This window comes from Macrotis lagotis, chromosome 2 (assembly GCF_037893015.1).
Source record: "Macrotis lagotis isolate mMagLag1 chromosome 2, bilby.v1.9.chrom.fasta, whole genome shotgun sequence".
In the NCBI taxonomy this organism is placed as follows: Eukaryota; Metazoa; Chordata; class Mammalia; order Peramelemorphia; family Peramelidae; genus Macrotis; species Macrotis lagotis.
Window position 1 is genome coordinate 138,843,306 of NC_133659.1, and position 21,924 is coordinate 138,865,229.

Genomic DNA, 21,924 nt, shown 5'->3' on the forward strand with positions numbered 1-21,924 from the left:
AGAAAACAATTTCCCATCTCTGTAGGAATCATGGAATTGTTGCAAAGATTTGGATCCAGAGGACCTTAGTTCTGATTTTGGTTTTTTACTGATAAAATGCGATGATTTTTTTTAGATGACTTCTAAATTCTCTTCCAACTTGAATTCTGTGATCCTGTCAGGTATTTAAGGAGGAGATTTATAATTACTTGTTGAGGATATTGTTAAGGAGATTCTTCTTTATAAAGATTGGATGTCTCAGGACCATGACTAATCTGAGATTCTTTGATTTACAAAATTGGCAGAATCTACCTCACAGTTGTCCTGAAAAAATATTCTGTAAACTTTAAAATTCAAGAATGTTTTAATTGTTTTTTATCATCTTCGGGTTCAATGTCCCTGACTTCATCTAAAGCAATAAGATAGAAGTTGGTCTTTGCTTATCAGTCTGCAATGTCAATAAAGCTACCAATATAGTCTCTGGGTTTCTTTATGCCAGTTGGCTGAAAAGGTGATCTGTAAATTAGGCTCTTCATAACCTTGATGCCTTGTAATATTGAATTATAATCAATTTTTATTTTGAATATGAATAAATATTTTATCCAAGAGTGTGGAAAAACATATAATTTCTTTGGTTTTTCACATCAATTCCAGTTGAGGTTTTATTTTGAGGGAAGGTTAAACAGGAAAGAATGTACTTGGTGGCATTTTTTCCTACTGAAATAATCCAAAATAATTAAGAATCATTGACTGTTACTATGTCTAATATAAGGAAGATCTCTCCATGTAAAAAATCATAATAACCCTTCATCTCTCATCTAAAGTTCTCAGTATCTTTGGTACATTAATTCTGCCCCCCCCCCCCAAGTGAATAACAATTCCATTTTACAGGTGAGGAAATAAAGAAACCCAGAGGCCAAATAGTCTGTCTGAAGGCAAGAAATAGAAATGAATTCCTCTGATTTCTTATTGCTTTTCAGTTGTGTTAGTAAGAATAAAAATGACTCTTGTTACTTGGAAGCTTATCACTCTATTATCTAGCAGTAGTTTTCCATTATGGCTATGACTGTGGGGACACAGGGACCCATTAATGCCCTCCTGTGAAAATCACTTGAAGTTTCATTTCCATATGGCATCTTCCATTTATTGTCCTTTATACAGTTTCTAAGCTAAGTAAAGGAATGTGTCTATATGAGAACAAGTTACTTTAGAGGTCTTACTGACTTTACTGGTTAAGAGGTCCTCATAACTGGTACTCTGTAGAAAAAGCAATTCAATAAAAGTTGGATAAAAGACAGGAAAATTGCATCCCTGGAGAAATTTATACTCCTATCAACAATAACAAAAAGTATTTCTGAACATTCCACTTAGAATTTTCATACATTATTCTAAGGTATGAACATTACATTATTATGGCTATTAACAACTCTAATTTCCCAGGAAAGGTATTATTTAGCTTTTGACTTATATAATCCTTTTCATTTCATGTTTTGCCATGCAATAAAATTAAAATCCAAATGATCTAAAGTAGAGATTCCTAATCTTGGATTCACAAAAAAAAAAAGGCTGTGGTTCTATTTTGGGGAGATCTATTAACTTGGATGGGCAAAAAAATTACATCTTTAATTTCATTAACCACAACTGAAATTTAACATTTCCTCTGTGTGTGTGTGTGTGTGTGTGTGTGTGTGTGTGTGTGTGTGTGTAAAAAGAAAGGGTCATAGGTTTTACCAGAAAGCTAAAAAAACCCATGACACAAAAAATACTAAGAATTCTTGATCTGGGGGCAGCTAGAGTAGAGCATTGACCCTGGAGCCAGGAGACCCCAAGTTCAAATCTGGCCTCAGTCACTTAATAATTACCTAGCTGTGTGGCCTTGGGCAAGCCACTTAACCCCATTTGCCTTGCAAAAACCTAAAAAAAAAGAATTCTTGCTTTAAAGAAAGCATTCTAGTGTCTAGAGAGATATATAGGAAGACCCACAGGACATCAAGTGACCCTCTGTGCTATATTAATAAGGACACTGAACAAGAGCCACATAGGATGGATGGATAGACTGGGATCCACATCATAGGAGGGAATATACACTGATGATCACAGATCCAATAAATTATCTCAGCTCCTTACTTCTTTTAGCATGCTTCTTGATCATTTCAGCACCTTATTAAGAAAAGAAGTAACATCATAGTAATCTATTTATTCTACTTGTTAGACTCTCTATTTTTCCCTTTTCCTTCCCTTTTCTTCTCCCTTCCTCTCCTAGTCCCTCCCTCCCTTCCTCCTTCTCTGTCTCTCATATTAAATAAATAAATTAAATGTCATTTAAGAAACACTGCAGGGGCAGCTAGGTGGCACAGTGGACAGAGCACCAGCCCTGGAATCTGGAGTACCTGAGATCAAATCCGGCCTCAGACATTTAATAATTACCTAGCTGTGTGGCCTTGGGCAAGACACTTAACCCCACTGCCTTGTAAAAACTTAAAAAAAAAAAGAAACACTGCACTTTATTAAAGAGAGCTTGAGTTGTAGTCAGGAAAAAAAAAAACAAGGTTTCAAATCCCTACTTTGATGCCTACTGATTGTGTAAAACTTGGACAAATAACTTCACCTCTCTAATCTCTAGTTCTTCAGTGGTATAATGGAGGGTTAATAATGTTGTAGATATCTACCTCAGTATAGCTGTATATCTATTGTAAAAAGCAGTTTGTCAGTTGTTGAAAATCTTTAAAAAGGTTTATCATTATGAATTAAATAATAAAATATAAGTGCCTCAAGGACAGAGACCATTTTGTTATTGCCTTTGTGTTTGCATTGCCTAGCATAGTGTCTTATATCGAACCAATGATTCTTTATAAAATAAAGGAGATTGAAATTTAAGGGTAAAAATAGATATTAGATTATCTGTGTATTTTTTACCTGGCTTATCCCCCCACAAACATAGGAAACTGACAATTGTCTTCAGATAAGTTTAAAATGTAACTATTAAAATAATTAGAATACTACTTGTCATACTTATTCAATGTTTTCATTATCATTGACATTAAAGAACTCATTATATACTTGTCTCATCTCAGACATTCAGGGTCTGGATCATCTCAAGTGGCACAATAAGTTAACTCTCTTCTTTCTATTAATTTTAGGCATCAACTTTTGAGGCATGCATTTCTTGAAGAGTTAAGGATAACTTATAGAAACTTTCTCTCCTAATCACAAAATTGATATAGGAGAATAGCACATACCTAAAGGAACAATTCAGAATTATTTTTGTTCTCATTTTTCAGTCATGTATGACTCTTGCTGAATCCATTTGGGGTTTTCTTGGCAAAGATATTAGTTTGCCATTTCCTTCTTCTACTCATTTTTACAGAAAAGAAAACTGAAGTAAACAGGGTTAAATGACTTGCCTATGATCACACAGCTAGCAAGTGTTTAAGGACAGATAGATTTTTAACTCAGGAAGATGAGTCTTACTGATTCTAGGTCTGGCTCTCTACTGGGTTACCTAGTTGTCCATTTAGAATCATGTGGAAAGAGCATTGGAATTATAATCAGAAGATGACCCTGTTTAGCTTTGTAACCGAGAGCGTACTATTTAACCTTGATAAGTCTTGGATTCCTCTTTAAGTTGGATATAGAAATACTTGTACTCTCTGCCTCACAAGGATATGGTAAAAAATAATTTTGTAAATTCTAATGTATAAATGAATGGGAATAATTGGTGTTATTTATTGTATAAGTAAGAGCACTTGGAGTTTATCATTTGACACTAAAACAAAATATGTGCTTTTGTCCAGGAACTGAGTCATACTATGCTTTCATTCTGGATAGATATGAAATCAGAAAAAAATTGCTACTAAATAGAAGAATGATTTATAAGTTCTCCTTTGAGGGACAAATAAAGTTGGTTCACATTATTAGGCCTACATCAAAAAAGCAACAAGAAATGTCATTATATATGTCATTTAGTCATTTCATATTATGATAGTCATGATAAATATTTTTAAAATACCATTATAAAAATAACACCTGGAAAGTGCCTACATTGATTATAGAGGGTGACAAACTGGAGAAATTTCCTATTGCTTATAATGGAGTCATTCCTGAATTAATTGCCTGTCTATCAGTAAGACAACCATTTTTCTAGAACAAATTTCTAAATTAATACAAAGATAGAAGAAAGAAAAAGCAAAACAATAAAAGATTTTACCTTATGATTCTTTAAAATAAAACTATAAATTGTGGAAAACATTGGGAACTGCTGGAACTCTGTATTGGGAACATGGGAAATAAGTGTCTGGAGGAAGGTAATGTAAATTTTAAAGGTTAATAAAATTGAAAAACTATATAAGTTAGGCTTTTCATTATGTCAGCCAATAAGCATTTATTAAGCACATTTTATAATACCTGGCACTATGCTAAGCACTCGAGATACAAAAGCTCAGAACAGTCCCTGCTCTCAAGAAACTCAAGATCTAACATCCATCTGCATATCTATATATGTTTATATCTGCATGTACATATAAAGATCTATTACTTCATATTTAATTAAATTTTAAAAATATTTTATCTTTAAAATCTTTTCTAAGAATTGCTCTGGTGGAGAACATTCCTGAAGGCCTTAATTATTCAGAAACAGCACCATTCCATTTGTCACTTTTCCAAGGTTGGATGAATTTGCTCAACATGGCCAAAAAGTCTGTTGACATAGTGTCTTCTCATTGGGACCTCAACCACAGTCATCCATCAGCATGCCAGGTAAGCTGATTTACACTTGTACAACTGTTTAACCTGTGATGGTTATACTTTACACTGTCTTTTCTAATAAGTCCTAGAGATCCAATTTGACCTTCTCTCATGGTAGATATATTTTTGTGTTTACATATGTCATATATTATATTCTCTTTTCTTCAATTGGAATGAAAACACCTCAAAGGCAAAGATTATTTTAATTTTTATTCTGTTACCTCCTAGCACTTAGTTCAACAAGAACTCCATAAATACCTGATAATGCATTTATTCCATCTCATCAAGGAGAGGTAGAGTTTAAGTTTGGATCAAAAGTCAAAATTTCAAAATGGTGGCATCTGTTTCACATCACAAATTGGTAATGATACAGTAATACTTTTATTAAAAGGCAGAATGAAAAAAGAATGGCATTGATTATGGGATAGAAGATGGACTGTATGACCTGACAGATCTCTAACTTTACTTCCTAAATAAGCATATGGAAATGTTACTAAAACATCAAGGATAATAGAACATGATGTTTTTCCAATAATGATGAAAATTTATGCTGAGGCACATGAGCACATCCTTTCACCCTTCTTGGAGTCAGTGGTATATTCATCTATGAGATATCTAGATTCCAAGTTAATTATTCTATGTGAAGACTGAAAAAAATGACCTTAGTCTTTTTGGTTGTATTTGAAGTTCAAAGAAGTATTAGACAACAGATTAAAAAATCAAGATAAAAACTGTATTAAAAATTTTATCACTTCTCTTCAAACTGACATGATTTAATCTAACTGAGCAAAAGACATCCCAGATTTGAGGCATGATACTACCCTGAACTTAAGCAAATTATCCTTTATATAGTCCTGAAAGTTAGTCAAGGTCACAAGTTTCATATGGGATTGGTGAGCCCTCCTGGCCAAGATCACTGCAAATTTTCCCAGTCTATGATGAACATGAACATTATAATAATTTGCCAGTCATATAACACAGTGGTCCGGGTCATGCTAGCCCCAAACTGGACAAGCTAACACTATTGTTCCACTTAAACTGAAACTTAAAGTTTCACTTAGATTCAGTAACTTTGTGATAACTTAGGCAACATGCCTGTCTGTCAACACCTATATCAAAAGTTCTCAAAGTGACAGGTACTGTGGTAAACGCTAGGGGACAGGAAAGGAAGAAAGAAAGAAGTAAAGAGAGAAGTAAAGAGAGAAGGAAGGAAGGAAGGAAAGAAGGAAGGAAGGAAGGAAGGAAGGAAAGAAAGAAAGAAAGAAAGAAAGAAAGAAAGAAAGAAAGAAAGAAAGAAAGAAAGAAAGAAAGAAAGAAAGAAAGAGAAAGAAAGAAAGAGAAAAAAAGAAAGAAAAGAGAGGGAAGGAAAGAAGGAAATTGAAAGAAAAAGGAAAGAAATAAAGTCCTACACTCAAGCAAGGAGCTTTCATTCTAATGGGTGAAACAATATATAGATCTAATGGGTGAAACAATATATAGATAAACAATAAATCTATCCATCTATCTGTTTATCTATTCAAAATAAATGCAAATTGAATATAAGTTTATTTGGGGAGGAATACACTACAATCTAGAACATTTTATCTTTAACTTTGTCTTCTGTATCCATATAAAAATTGGATTTGATCATTGAATGACTCCATTGCATTTATAAAAACTGAAAGAAAAGTTTCACACCCCTAAATATTAAGGCAAGCCTAATTTAAATATCTTCACGATATTTCTGTAGCAACCATGGTCATTCACAAATATGTGTGATAAAAAAATGACTGGAGTATACAGCCATAGCATGAATATATTATCTTTTTTTTAAGAAATAACATTTTTACTTTAGAGGAAAAAATAAGATATGTTATTTGCTTCTGAACCAGCAGAGCCTGAAAAATCCTAAATGGAAAATAGAAATAGCACACTACAGCAGGAATGTAGCACAATCTATTTATTATAATGCAACTGCAAATAAAATACCCACAGGGTAAGACGCAGGCTGCTAAAGGCAGAATGGGCAATCCATACCTCATCCTGGCAGGAAACTTATCTACCTGGGAAGTATCACTATCTTTTACATCATTTGCGCCACCTGGTGGCTCCTTTTTAAGATTAAGTAATTTTTCCACTTCCATAGGGACAAATAGTCCCTATACTTATTTTATTTGCAAGGCAATGAACAAAGCAAGAAAAAAAAATCTTCCTATCCATACCCCAGAGGGCTAAAGATTTCATTCACAGTTGGAGGAGACAGTTCTATACATTAGTTTAATCATCAGGCATCAACATTTTCTTTTTTCTCTGCATATCTGTTTAAATCAGATCATATTTCACCATTTATTACAGAATCATGACTGTTAGAGATTGAAAAGACCTTAGATATTATCCTTTAATTTATAGGATAGGAAAATGCATCCAAGAGAGATTTGATTATGATCCCTCAACAATAAGTAGAATATCCAGGAATTCAGATTTGAAAATAGAGGTTATCTTATTTACCCCATACCTGGACAAGAATTTCCTTCATGCATACCCAAGAAGTGGTACTTAGCCTTTTCATAAACATCACCAGGGAGAGGAAACCCATAAATCCTTAATACTTCTTGTTAATACTTTTTGTTTCTTTTTGGAAGACTCTCAATTGTTAGGAAAGAAATTCTTTGAGTAAAACACTTATTTCTACCCAACGTTCCCACCAGAATTGAGATCTAACTGAGAAAATGCTACATCCCTTCTATACCAAATAGATGCATTTGTGTGAAGTGAATCAGTAATTAAAAAGCAGTGAAATATGATATGCTTGATTGCAAATCATATCTAATTAAAACGATTTTTGTTTCTATGATCAATCAACATTTGTTGGTATCTATAAATGAAGCTGCTTTAACAGGGAGATCATGTGATCTCAAGGATAAAGGAAAAGCATTGATCTTGTAGACAAAGAGCTAATGCTGGGTTAATGTCCTTAGCAGGTCTCACAGGCAAAGGGCTAACTTATTTGGTAGACCTTGTAGAAAGGAGGTGGGGAAAGGTTAATTTCCTGAGCAGGCTTTATAGGAAAGTAAGAAATGATGTACTCCAGCTACACCATTCACTTTTGTTTGTATTCATGCTACTATCCTATCACCTTCCTTATTGGGAATATCCTGGTAGGAGGTAAAGGGATATCACAGATTTTTTTATGAATTGAAAGCAAACTCAGGGGCCCATCATTCCAATCCATATATGAGTTCACTCTAAATATACTCCATAAGTGCCAAAGCAATCTGACAAGCTCTCAGGATATTAAATTATATGCTCAGGATATGTTCTTCAAACCCCCCGTACTATGAGGCAGCTTACATCTCCAGAGGCTATTGCTTGGGGTTTTAGGGGTAGCCTTGAGTGGTTGAAAGTAATTTTTGTATATCTCACAATCTCCTATTGGAATGACCCCTCTTTGGTTATTAATAGATATAAATTTGCCAACCAAATTGAGGTATTAGAAAGGGATCTTTATTTAGGTGCTACAATAAGAAGCTGATACAAAACATTCTTCCAAAACCTCTGTGATACATTCTCTTACCAAGTACAAACAGAATTCAAAATAAAGTGTTCTCTTCACTTGATCGTTGAAAACCCTTTTCTACTCTTTCTTGTAATCCTTAGAGTGTTTCTCTTAAATATAGTTTAACTTCCCTGTTGGACTCCTTATAGATCCTTGAATCTTTGTATACAAATCTAACTGATTTAGATACTACTTTCATCTAGCCTTGAGGTGCTGATAGGACACTGATGAAAAGTGCCAATCCTAGGACCTTCCAAAGCTTGCAGGGCACTCTTCTGGGCAAAGAGACAGAGGAGTAGAAACACACATTCAGACCAGGGTTCTCTCTCCAGTACAATTTTGTCTCAAAGATTTGATTGGAGACTTTCACCACTAGCTTCTAGACATTCAAATATCTGAGTTCTGAATGGGTCTCTTGTTTTAAATAAAACATTCCAAATTTCTTCAACCAACCCATGCACACTTGTTAGGTCATCCAGTCATTTTCAAAGTCTTCAAAATTAATCAAGGACTTTTTCAGTCTAAAGTTTAAATCAATCAGTTCATTGATTCAGTTGAGAGATGCAGCAGTTCTTATATCAATTATCACTAGCAATGAGAAAGATTGAATTCCTCCATTGGAGTCTTTTGTAAGCACTCTCAATTCTTTTTCAGTAGTCAATAAAAAAAAAGACTTTTTTTTAAATGCAGCTAGCCAACAGGAAAAACATGCACAGAATACACTACATATATTCTGAATCAGGAGCAAAACCCCTCCATTACACTTCATCACATGCTTCCACTGTCTATAGATGCCAGTTCATCCATCCCCTATTGGAAGTGGAAGCAGAGTCCTTTGTACTAATTCTGAGGTCTGGATACCTGTTGACTGGTCCTCACACACATCTGTGCTTGGTTTTCTTAATCTTTGTTATGGGTATTGTAAAAGTTTTCTTTACCTTAGATTCTGTGGAAAATGAGAGAGATAGAATCTTCTTCCACTTAAATCAGGAATTCCTTTTATATTTGTGAAACATGATCAAGATTGTTTTAAATGCCTCAAGAAACTGAGGAAACATTTATTTTTATGCCACCTATTTTTGAACAGCTCTGCTTTATTGTTTTTGGAAATTCTTTCCCAGGTTGACTCTAAAAATGCCTCCATGCAACTTTTTGCATATTGATCCCAGTTCTAGCTCTAGAAGAATATAGAATAAGTTCATATCCCTTTAAAATGATGACTTTTCAAATATTTAAAGATAATCATCATGGTCTCCTAGTTTTCTCTTTTTCTTTTAAGTGAAATATCACTCTTTCTTTCAGCCACTTATACTTTGCCCTGGTTTCCAGACTATTATTCTGCTCACCCTCTACAGACCATATTCAAATCTATCAGTGTCTCCTTTGAATTTTTTCAGGTAAAAATATGTCCTTAGCACTGTCTCTTTTTTTTTAAAGATGCTTACTCCTCTTTAGATCATAAATGAAACTGGAATAACATATATTGCATGCTTCTCTCTTCTATATTCCATTGACTTAAACTTTTGTTTGTTTTTTCACCAGATAAAGGATAAGAGCTATGTGTGTACATGAATTATTTATTTATAGGGAAAAATAATGGACTTATTCCTCTTTTATTTTTAATTTATATGCCAGGATAGGCTAAGGAAAACTTAAAAACTTAAAGAAGACCCAGATTCATGTTTAGGGTTAGTCATCTAAAGAAGTTATCTTCCCAGCTCAGTTAAAACCAATCCTCTTCATAACTTTTATGAGAGGTTCCTTTATTTATCCATTACCTATATACAATTTATTAATTACTTATATACAATTGGGCAGATAGATGGTGCATTGGATAGAGAACCAGGTTTGGAGTCAGGAGGATCTGAATTCAAATTTGGCCTCAGATACTAGCCGTGTTATTCTGGTCTCTTACCATTTAATCCAGTGAACCTCAGAAGCTCAAATGGAGTCACAAAGAGTTGAAAATGACTGGAAAACAACAACTACAAAAAAACTCAAAACATATACAAACACTCAGAAGAAAAGAAAGAGACTTAAGATATGTTCCTTGCCCTCAGTAGAGCATAACAGGAGGACACAGCATATATGTAAACATGCTGGATCCTAAAATATTATAGGATGGTTATTTAATAACTAAATTTTAAAAGAAAACACAATAATAACATTAGAACAAAATTAGAAAAAAGTTAATTTCCAGCCAGACGAATCTGGAAAGACTTAATGTAGGAGGTAGATTTTGACCTCAGTATTGAAGGAAAGGTTTGAATTTATTATTTTATTGATGTTGGGAACCCTAAGTGTGAAAACCGCCTTCAATTCATTCAGAATGGTTGCCTTAGTTTCCTAGGGGACAGTAAGAGATTAAGTGAATTGCCCATCATCACAAAGCCAATTGTTTTCAGTGTCCAGGTGTTTCTGACTCTGATGCTAGCTCTTTATCCAATATATCATTACTGCTGAGTAGGATCTCACATGGCACACTTAATAGCATGGGCAAAGACTCAAAAATCACAATATACATTGTAAAAGGGAAAGAAGGAAAGGGAGATTACCAGATGATTCTGAAAAAAATTAATAGCCTAAGCAACTGGGAGAATGGTTTTATATATACAGAGAGAGGGAAAATAGAGGAGATGAGTGTTTTTTAGCCAAGATCATGAGTTCATTTTTGAGCATGTTGAACTTGAAATATCTGAGAATATCCAGCTGGTGATGTCTTGGTGTATAGTAGGTACTTAACAAATATTTGTTGAATTGAATTGACTTCAGTAATTTTAATTGTGGTAGGCAATCCAAAAATCAAGGAGCTCAAGGGAAAGAGTTTGGGATCATAGCATGAGATTCATGGATCTTCGGCTGGAAGGAGCCACAGAGGCCCTCTAATCATTTTACAGAGTTTGGAGACTATTAAAGCTATGAGTCTAATTGAGAACACTAAAAGGGAGAGTGAAGAGAGAAATGAGCTGGAGATAGACCTTTGGGGGTAGATTGGAGAAATAGGAAGAGATAGAAAGCATTTATATAATACCTTCCATTTTTCATGCTCTGAGAAATGTTCTGGTGAAGGATACCCAATGGGAAAAAATAAAAAAGAGAAGAACTGGTAACTGAGACAGAGAATTAAAAGGAAGATAGGAGACAGATAAATGAGGAAGAGTTACTCAATAATGCCAAACATTACAAAGTGCTCAAAAAGGAAAAGAATTAAGATTGCCATCACCAATAAGGAGATTATTGGTGACCCTTGAAAGAACAATTGAGAAAAACAATGGGAGATGATGTGTGATCTGGTACTCTAATGCATGCTACAGGGAATCTCTAATCTAACACAGGGGGTTTTCTCCTTAGGTTTGAAAATTGTATTTCAATATACTTGGTTTTCTGTATTTTATTTTATGCATTTAAAGTCATTATTCTGATGAGTCCATAGACTTCAAACTGCCAGTGGTCCATTATAAAAAAACAGTTTAAGAATCCTTACCCTAACAATTTTTGGTGCTAAATATTTGACAACTTATTCATGTGGTATATACATATTACATTAAATCTCTTTGATTTATACCAGGGACCAATTTTACTGAGGAATTAGACTTATTTAAAGAGAAATGCTCACAGAAATTAAATCTCTTTCATCCTTTTTGATAGGAGATAAGCATAATTGAGATAGATTTCTTTAGATATCTTAAATGTTTTGGTTCTTCTATAATCATTATTATTCTTAATGAGCAGATATTTTGAATGAAGTCAAGCAAATAGGCAGAACAGGAGAAAGAGTTCTGATAAGGATAGGAAAGTATGCATTTCACTGTTTGTTCTTAATTTGGAAACTTGGGTGACTACATCTGCAGTATATTATTGATAATTGTTCACATTCTGTTTAGCCTTTTCTAAATGGATAGAGACAGTAGAGTGCACTTAAGAGTCTTAAACCTCTATGTAAATTAATAAAAATGGGAATGTAGAGGGCAGAGCCAAGATGGCGACATGAAGGGATTGAGTTTTAGGAGCTCTCTGATAAAACCCATAAACTAAGGACTCCAATTAAACTTTCGAGAGACAGAACCCACAAAGGGACCCAGTGAGGCAGTTCTACTCAAGGTAACCTGGAAAAGGTCAGAAAGGCTCTGCTTCCCGGGGTCAGAGGGGCGGCCCACCAGAGGGGTGGCCCACCAGAGCGAAAGAACTTCAGCCTCCGGGAGGCAGCCCCAGGGTGCTGGGAGCCACAGCTCACAGCAGCGGGGGATTCTCCTGAGCTGCACCCTGGGGAGCACCGGGCACAAAGTGGGGTGAACAGCGGGGGACCTCTGCCAGAGCAAGCATGTGGAGCCCAGCCCTCCGGGCACACAGCAAGCAGCTTGGTCTTTTGGCAGCCTAGACCCAGAAACAGAAGCAGGTGGAGCAGGAGGGTAAGCAGGAGCCCCCAGGGCATGAGCCCATTGAGCTGAGGGAGGGGAGTGAAGAGAGAGAGAGGCTGCCCAGCTCTGTCCTCTGCCTGTGGAACAGGTCTCTGGGGTTCTGACCACATTCAGATCCTGATAGCAGTCTAGGCCCCCCCATACAACAGCAGAGCCCCCCCCACCTCGGCCGTGGCAGAGGGGGGGCGCTTATGGTCATTCACAGACCAGGAGGGAGGACAGAACCTCACACACTGAGACCCTTGTGGGAGTGTCCCAAAAGCTCAGGCTTAGGCTGGGAAAATGAACAAGCAAAGAAATAAGAGGAAGACCATTGAGAAATATTTTGCAAATGAGCCCAAGAAGGATCAAAATACTCAGTCTGAAGATGAGGAAGCACAAGCTCCTGCATCTAAAGACTCCAAGAAAAACAGAAATTGGGCTCAGGCTATGACAGAGCTCAAAAAAGACTTTGAAAATCAAATGAGGGAGTTGGAAGAAAAACTGGGAAAAGAAAGGAGAGAGATGCAGGAAAAACATGAAAATGAAGTCAGCAGCTTAGTCAAGGAAATCAAAAAAATGCTGAAGAAAATAGCATGCTAAAAAACAGCTTAGGTCAAATGGACAAAACAGTTCAAAAAAGTTATTGAGGAGAAGAATGCTTTAAAAAGCAAAATTGGCCAGATGGAAAAAGAGATAAGAAAACTCTCTGAGGAGAACAAATCCTTCAGACAAAGAATAGAATTCAGGGAGATTGATGAATTTACCAGAAATCAGGAATCAATACTACAAAACCAAAAAAAATGAAAAATTAGAAGAAAATGTGAAATATCTTATTGAAAAACAACTGATATGGAAAACAGACTTAGGAAAGATAATTTGAAAATTATTGGAATACCTGAAAGTCATGATCAGGAAAAGAGCCTTGACATCATTTTCAAAGAATTACTACAGGAAAATTGCCCTGATATTCTAGAAGCAGAGGGCAAAATAGAAATGAAGAGAATCTACTTATCCCCCCGAGAAAGAGATCCCAAAAAACCAACCCCCAGGAATATTATAGCCAAGTTCCAGAACTCCCAAGTCAAAGAGAAAATATTACAAGCAGCCAGAAGGACACAGTTCAAATATCGTTGAGCTGCAGTCAGGATCACACAGGACTTAGCAGCAACTACAGTGGAAGCTCATAGGGCTTGGAATACAATATACCAGAAGGCAAAAGAGCTTAGAATGCAGCCAAGAATGAACTACCCAGCAAGGCTGAATGTCCTCTTCCAGGGAAAAAGATGGACTTTCAATGAACCAGGGGAATTTCAAAGGTTCCTTTTGGAACGGCCAGAGCTGAACAGAAGGTTTGATCTTCAGATACAGGACTCAGGTGAAGCATAGAGATTGGAAGAAAGGAAGGAAATATGAGGGACTTAATGAGGATGAACTGCATGTATAGACAAATGATACTGATAATATTCATATGAACCATCTCAGTTAATAGAGCAGGTAGAGGGAGCTTTTATATTTGAAGCACAGGAGAAAGCTGAATTTGAAGATAAAATATGGTGTAAAATGGAGTCAATAGGAAAAAAAGGGAAGTGGAATGGGAGAGGGGGAATAGTCCAAGATATTTCACATAATAAGATTTTTTTTATTACAATGAGCTATTGCAATGATATGGAAGGGGGGAGGCAAGGGGGAATGAGGGAACCTTTGCTCTCATCAGAGATGGCTAGGAGAGGAAACAGCAAATATACTCAATGGGGTATAGACAACTAGAGTGAGAAGGAGGGGGGAGCAGGGGGAAGGGGTGGGGAAGTGAATAAAGGAGGAGAGGACGAGACATGGGAGGAGAGTGGTCAGATATAACACATTCTCTTTTTTACTTCTTGCAAGGGGCTGGGATTGGAGGACTTGCCTGGGACCATAGGGCCTGGTGGATTCTGGGCCTAAGGGGTGGTATGGGGCCTCAGGACCTCTTGGCCCCAGGACCAGGGATCTGTCTGCTGCGCCACTCAGTGACCCTACAGCAGAGTCAGAGTGAAAGGAGAGAGAAAATATAGTACATGGTAGTGGAGAAATAAGAAAGGAGGGAGTTGCGATCAGCAATGGCAACATTGGAGAAATATGGAAGCAACTTTTGTGATGGACTTATCATAAAGAATGTGATCCACCCACGACAGAGTTGATGGTGTTGGAACAAAGACTGAAGCACGTTTTTTTGTTATTATTATTTGGGGGAGGGTGCAGGGCAAGTGGGGCTGGGTGGCCTGCCTGGGGCCACATAGCAGGGTGATCTTTGGGTGTCTGGGGCCGGATTCGGACCCAGGTGCTCCTGGCTCAAGGGCCAATGCTCTGTCTGCCACCCAGCCACCCCTACTATTATTACTATTTTATTTTATTTTGGGTCTTTTTTTTCTTCTTTTTGGTTTTTGCAGTACAGTGGGGATGGGGTAGCTTGCATGTCACATGGCTGGGTGACTATTAGGTTTATGAGGCTGGATATGGACTCGGGTGCTCGTGGCTCCAGGGCTGGTGCTTCGTCCATTGTGCCACCTGGCCATACCTACAATTATTACTATTATTTTTTTTATTTTAATTTTTTTTCTCTCCCCTTTTTCAAACAAGCAAGTCTATCTATATTCATGGTGGGAGGGATATTTTGTTTACTTGTAAACAAGTATATTTTATTAATGTAAAAAAATTGTACAAAATGAGAATAAAAAATAAATTAAAAATGGGAGCAAAATCAAACTCATATTGTGCAATTTATCTAATTTCATCCAGGAATTGGTTGTTTTGTCATTTTTCATGCTCAAATACAAGTTTTCAGGGAGTAGCATGGTAATAGCATGGTTATATGGCAAGGTACATTCTCTTGGAGGAAAGGGAATATAAGAATGCTTTAAAGTCAATATGGATGGTTTCTTAGGAAACATTTAAATCGTATGCTAATTGATAAAATTAAATGGAATATTCAACTGACCAGGAATTATTGAATCAACCTAAAACTGGAAGGATAGTAATAATCTCTGTGAATCTTAAATGAAAAAAAAAATAAAGACATTATAGTCAGTTGGCACCTCAACTCAGAGTATTAAATGCTCATCTTATTCAGTCAGACTGTAGGACATACTGTAGCATATTCTAATTTTTAATTAGAGCTTATCCCATCTTTGACCATATTTTTGATGAGAATCCATTCTTCTTTTTTAGAACTTTAGAGAAAAATTAGTCTCCTTCCCCTATCCAGTGGAATAATGCACACCCTTGGGAAATTATTTCTTTCTCAATATCTAATCTAATTTTTCCTGTTAAATTTAAATTTTTTTTTATTTCTGTGTTGTCTTCTAAGGTGGTGAAAAACAGTGTTAACATTCTTATTGTTATAATAAGTATATTCTTGGAAATGATGCATAGATCATCTATCAGCTTTCTTCTTTTCCAATAGTGCTTTTAGATTTAGACAATATTAACAAGAGGAGAAATAATAACATTGTAGGAAGAGAATATCACATTCTTTTTTTTTTAAATTTTTGTTGTTTAATTTTTACAATTTTTCCCCCAATCTTGCTTCCTCTTCCTTTTCCCCACTCCCACAGAAAGCAGTCTGATAGTCTTTTTTTTTAGGTTTTTGCAAGGCAAACGGGGTTAAATGGCTTGCACAACGCCACACAGCTAGGTAATTATTAAGTGTCTGAGATCGGATTTGAACCCAGGTACTCCTGACTCCAGGGCCGGTGCTTTATCCACTACAGCCCATCTGGTAGTCTTTACATTGTTTCTATGCTATACATGGAATGTGTTGAGAGAGAAATCATATCCTTAAGAAAAAAATATGAGATAGTAAATTACATAATAGTATACTTTTTAAAAATTTAAGTTAAGGGTAATAACCTTTGGTCTTTCTTTAAACACCACAATCCTTTCTTTATATAGATGATGTTCACCATTGCAGATACCCTAAAAATTGTCCCTTATTCTTGCACTGATGAAATGAGGAAGTCCATTAAGGTTGATCATCACCCCCATGTTGCTATTATGGTATACAATTTTCTTCTGATTCTGATTATCTGGCTCAACATATATATATACCACAATTTGTTCAGCCATTCCCCAGTCCATGGACATTCACTCAAATTTCCAAATATTTTGCCACCACAAACAGGGCTGCTATGAATATTTTTATACAAGTGATGTTTTTGCCCTTTTTCATGATCTCTTCAGGATATAGATCCAGTAGAGGTATTACTAAATCAAAGGATATGTACATTTTTATTACCCTTTGGCCATAATTCCAAAATGCTCTCCATAAAGTTTGGGTGAATTTACAGTTCCACCAACAATGCATTAATGTTCCAGATTTCCCGCAACCCTCCCAACATTTCTGGTCATATTGGCTAATCTGAAAGGTGTGAAATGGGACCTCAGAAATACTTTAATTTTCATGTCTCTGATCAGTATTGATTTAGAGCAATTTTTCATATGACTATGGATCTCTTTGATTTCCTCATCTCTAAATTGTCACTGCATATCCTTTGACCATTTGTCAATTGGGGAATGGCTTGTTTCTTTTATAAATTTGACACAGTTCTCCATATATTTAAGAAATGAGACCTTTGTCAGAAACTCTAGTTGTAAAAATTGTTTCCCAATTTACTACATTTCTTTTGATCTTGGTTACAGTGATTTTGTTTGTGCAAAAGCTTTTTAATTTAATATAATCAAATTATCTAGTTTCTTTTTAATGATGTTCTCCATCTCTTCCTTGGTCATAAACTGCCTCCCATTCTATAGATCTGACAGGAAATTATTCCTTGATCTCCTAGTTTGCTTATAATATTGTCATTTATGTCTAAGTCCTGTACCCATTTTGATCTTATCTTGGTATAGGGTGTGAGATGTTTGTCTAATTCAAGTTTCTTCATACCAACTTCCAATTTTCCCAACAGTCTTTATCGAAAAGAGAGTTTTTATCCCAGAAGCCGGACTCTTTGAGTTTATCAAACAGCAGATTATTATATTCATTTCCTGTTTTCTCTTTTGCACCCAGTCTATTCCATTGATCCACCACTTTATTTCTTAGCCAATATCAGATGGTTTTGATGACTGGTGCTTTATAATGTGAGTTCTGGTAGGGCTAAGCCACCTTCTTTTGTACTTCTTTTCATTAAATCCCTGGAAATTCTTGACATTTTATTTCTCCATGTGAATTTACTTACAATTTTTCTGACTTATTAAAATAACTTTTTGGAATTTTGATTGGTAGGGCACTAAACAGGTAGCTTAATTTATGTAGAATTGTCATTTTAATTATATTAGCTTGACCTATTCATTGATATTTGCTTTTTCTCCAAATCTGATTTTAAGTGAGAGAGAAGTCTTTTGTAGTTGTTTTCATAGAGTTTCTGAGTCTGCCTTAGCAAATAGACTCCCAAGCATGTTATATTGTCTGAAGTAATTTTGAATGGGATTTCTCTTTCTAGCTCTTTCTGCTGTATCTTTCTAGTCATATATAGAAATGCTGAGGATTTATGAGGGTTTATTTTATATCCTGCAACTTTGCTGAAGTTGCTAATTGTTTCTAGTAGTTTTTAAAATTATTTTTTATGATTCTCTAGGTATACCATCATGTCATCTGTAAAGAATGAGAGTTTTGTTTCTTCCTTCCCAATTCTAATTCCTTCAATTTCTTTTTCTTCTCTTATTGCTGACATTTCTAACACAATATTGAATAGTAGCAGTAATAACGGTCATCCTTATTTCACCCCTGATCTTATTGGGAATGCCTCTAGCTTATTCCCATTGCATATAATGCTTGTTGATGCTCTCAGATAGATATCATAGATACATTCTAAGGAACAATACATTTTTTCCTTTGCTCTCTAGTGTTTTTAGTAGGAATGGGTCCTGTATTTTGTCAAAGGCTTTTTCAGCATTTATTGATATAATCATATGATTTCTGATAGGTTTGTTATTGATATAGTTAATTAAACTTACAGTTTTCCTAATAATGAATCAACCCTGCATTCCTGGGATAAATCCTGCTTCATCATAGTGCATTATCCTAGTGATAAGTTGCTGTAATTGCTTTGCTAAGATATTTTTTAAAGGTTTTTGCATCTATATTCACTAGGGAGATAGACCTATAATTTTCTTTCTCTGTTTTGACTCTTCCTGGTTTAGGTATCAGCATGATATTGGTATCATAGAAAGAATTAAGCAGAATTCTGACCTCAATCTATTCTGCCATAGAATTTATATAGAATTGGAACCAATTGTTCCTTAAATGTTTGTAGAATTCACTTGTGAATATGTCTGGCCCTGGAGATTTTTTCTTAGGGAGTTCAATAATGGCTTGTTGATGATTTTTTTTTCTGAGATAGGGTTTTTTAAGTATTTAATTATCTCTTCATTTAACCTGGGCAACTTATATTTTTGTAAATATGCATCCATTTCACTTAGATTATCAAATTTATTAGAATGCAGTTGGGCAAAATAATTCCACAATATTACTTTAGTTTCCTCCTATTCGTGGTAAGTTCACCTTTTTCATTAATGATACTGGTAATTTAGTTTTCTACTTTCTTTTTTTTAAATTAACCAGATGTTTATCAATTTTATTAGCTTTTTTATAAAACAAAATCTTGGTTTTATTTATTAGTTCAATAGTTTTCTTGTTTTTGATTTTATTAATTTCCCGTTTCATTTTAGAATTTCTAATTTGGTATTTAATTGGGAGGTTTTAATTTGTTCTTTCTCTAATTTTTTTAATTGCATGTTTAGTTAATTAATTTTCTCTTTTTTACAATTTTTTCATGTAAGCATTTAAAGATATAATATATCTCCTGACAACGACCTTGGTTGTATCCCATAAGTTAATAAATGATTATGATTTTTAAAAATCATTACAATAATAATAAATTCCTAAGCTTGGAACAATGGGGAAAAGTGTTAGATTTGGAAAATGTAAGACCAGAGTACAAATTTCAACTTTATCATTCACTACCTTTGTGTCCTTGGGAAAGTTAGTGAAATTCTTTAGCTTTCAGTTTCCACATACAATGAGGGGTTGAATCCATCTTTTAAATTCTCATCCAATCTTAAATCTATGATCTTACACTACTGTGTAAATAACCTTGCATATTTTAACTCACCCTATCCTTATAACAACTCTGAGTTAGTTGGCATAGATATTATCCCCATTGTACAGATGAACAAACTGAGTCATAGAGTGATCAAGTGACTTATTCAAGAGTATACAACTAGAAGTAGCAGAATGAAAATTGTAAACCAAGTCTTTGGCTCTAAAGCTAGTATGCTTCCAACATATCAAAGCTACCACTCCCCAAAATAGGTGCACTTGTCCCCAGTTGAACATATCAGTCTACAGAGGTTCAATGTCTGGGAGTTTATAAAAGTCATCAGGCGTCCTTCCAAGGAGGTCTCCTTTCAATTGAATTGGAAAATTAAGTGTTTTATTTGATCTATGAAGCCTATTTTTTTTTTTAGTTTTTCCTTCTGGGATGATGAATTAATCTTACCCATAACTTAACTCTGTGTTATTGAGAATAGTAGTCTGAGAAGAGGAGGGATCTTTGGGGAAAATTAGTAGATGGAAGTCAGGATACTTGGGTTTGCTCTTCCTAGATAATTTAGACCTTTTGTGTATGTGGTATTTACTTTTTATCTTTCAGATTTCAAAACGAATAAAACTAAAAGATAGAATTCATTTTAACTTATATCTTTGGGATGCTAGGGGAAAGTGGCTACATAAATCACAGATCCTAGTTTCTTCTTTTAGAATCATTACTATTGGACCTGGAAGTTCTTTGGAAATCTTTTCTTCCCAACTCACTTTTACAAATGTTCAAGATTTATTGGAACTTACTTATACGAGACAATAGAAGAAATGCAGATCTTGAATTAAAGGATCTGGATTCAAATCATTTCTCAGACTCAGTAACCTATGTGACCTTGTTCAAATCATTTAATTTCTCTGGATCTGTTTCCTCTCCTGCAAACTGAGACAGACTAGATGGTCTCTAGATCTTGGTTTTTATGAATTCTAGATTCATAGGACATTATGGACTCCTTTTTAACATAGAATTGGAAAACTTTCAAATTCTAGATCTAGGATGTTAAGGACTCTTTTCCAACTTAGAGTAAATTAGGAGACAAATTCTAGAAAATCTGCAAACTGCTGTTTGGTTTTTGTGTGTGTGTGTGTGTGTGTGTGTGTATGTGTGTGGAAGGGGACAGAGGAAGAAATCCTCTTTAAATACCTGATATCAAGGTTAAGCAAGAAATCTAGGAAGCACAAACCCTCCCTCATTGAAAAAACTTAGTACGGCTACTGTTTGTGTTCAGATTTGAACTCAGGTCTTCTGACTCCAAGACCAGTGATCTATCCATTGTGACACTTAGCTCTATTCCCCCCCCCTTTTAAAACATAGCATTAGCAGGGAAAGTGAATGTTTTAGGGAATTTGAAGAAAATATTGGTTAGAGGGACACCTTGTATGGGCTCTACTCTGGCCTCCTATCTTACCATATGAAGTCAGAGATTAACAAGAGCATCGCCAAGTTTGAGAAGCACAAACCCACACATTCTTAGGACTGTATCTATAGCAATGCATTTTTTGCATTCTTTTATAAATAGGAGCCCATGATAAAAAAAAAAAATTCTAGTCCTGATTCAATGACTTTTTTTTCTTAGAAATACCTCTTTGAGGGGTCTGAGGTTTCTGTTAGATAAGGGAAAAAACATTTACAGATATTTGGGTGAGAAAGCAAAATAAAACACACACACATATGCACAGTCTACAACTATGAAAAATAATAACAGCAATGAAATCTGAAAAAATACTTAGAAGACAATGCATGAAAACAGATAGAATGTAGTCGTTTTATCTTATTTAAAAGGAGAAACAATGCAGTATCATGTTGAATTGAGGACTAGAGAGCTGGGTGCATCAGGGCCTTTGACAGAAACTATGTGACAGTGCATCAGGTCCCAGATATCTTGGTATCTCAGATTCTGTAATACTCTTAGTTACAGAGTTACCTTTTTTCATTGACTGGACAGAGTCAGTTCCACACACAGGTCCAAATCTCACCCTCTCAAAAATTATTAAAATTGATATACACATTTATACTAACCATAAATTGTGGGCCTTATGACAAATATAATTTTTTGTTATTTTGAGTATTTGAATATTTTATTGATGGTCACTAACTATAATTATATATATATATACACATATATATATATTTTAAA

The 21,924-nt window shown here is 35.1% G+C and overlaps 1 protein-coding gene across 3 annotated transcripts in view; it reads left to right on the plus strand.

Moving 5' to 3' along the window:
* The window catches only part of PLD5 (phospholipase D family member 5), a 397,224-nt gene that overhangs the window by 192,083 nt on the left and 183,217 nt on the right, over positions 1 to 21,924 (plus strand). For all 3 annotated transcript variants that reach the window (XM_074222900.1, XM_074222901.1, XM_074222902.1), the window contains one exon: positions 4,566 to 4,734. In XM_074222900.1, coding sequence (XP_074079001.1) covers positions 4,566 to 4,734 — 169 coding nt within the window. The remainder of the gene's footprint in view (positions 1 to 4,565; positions 4,735 to 21,924) is intronic.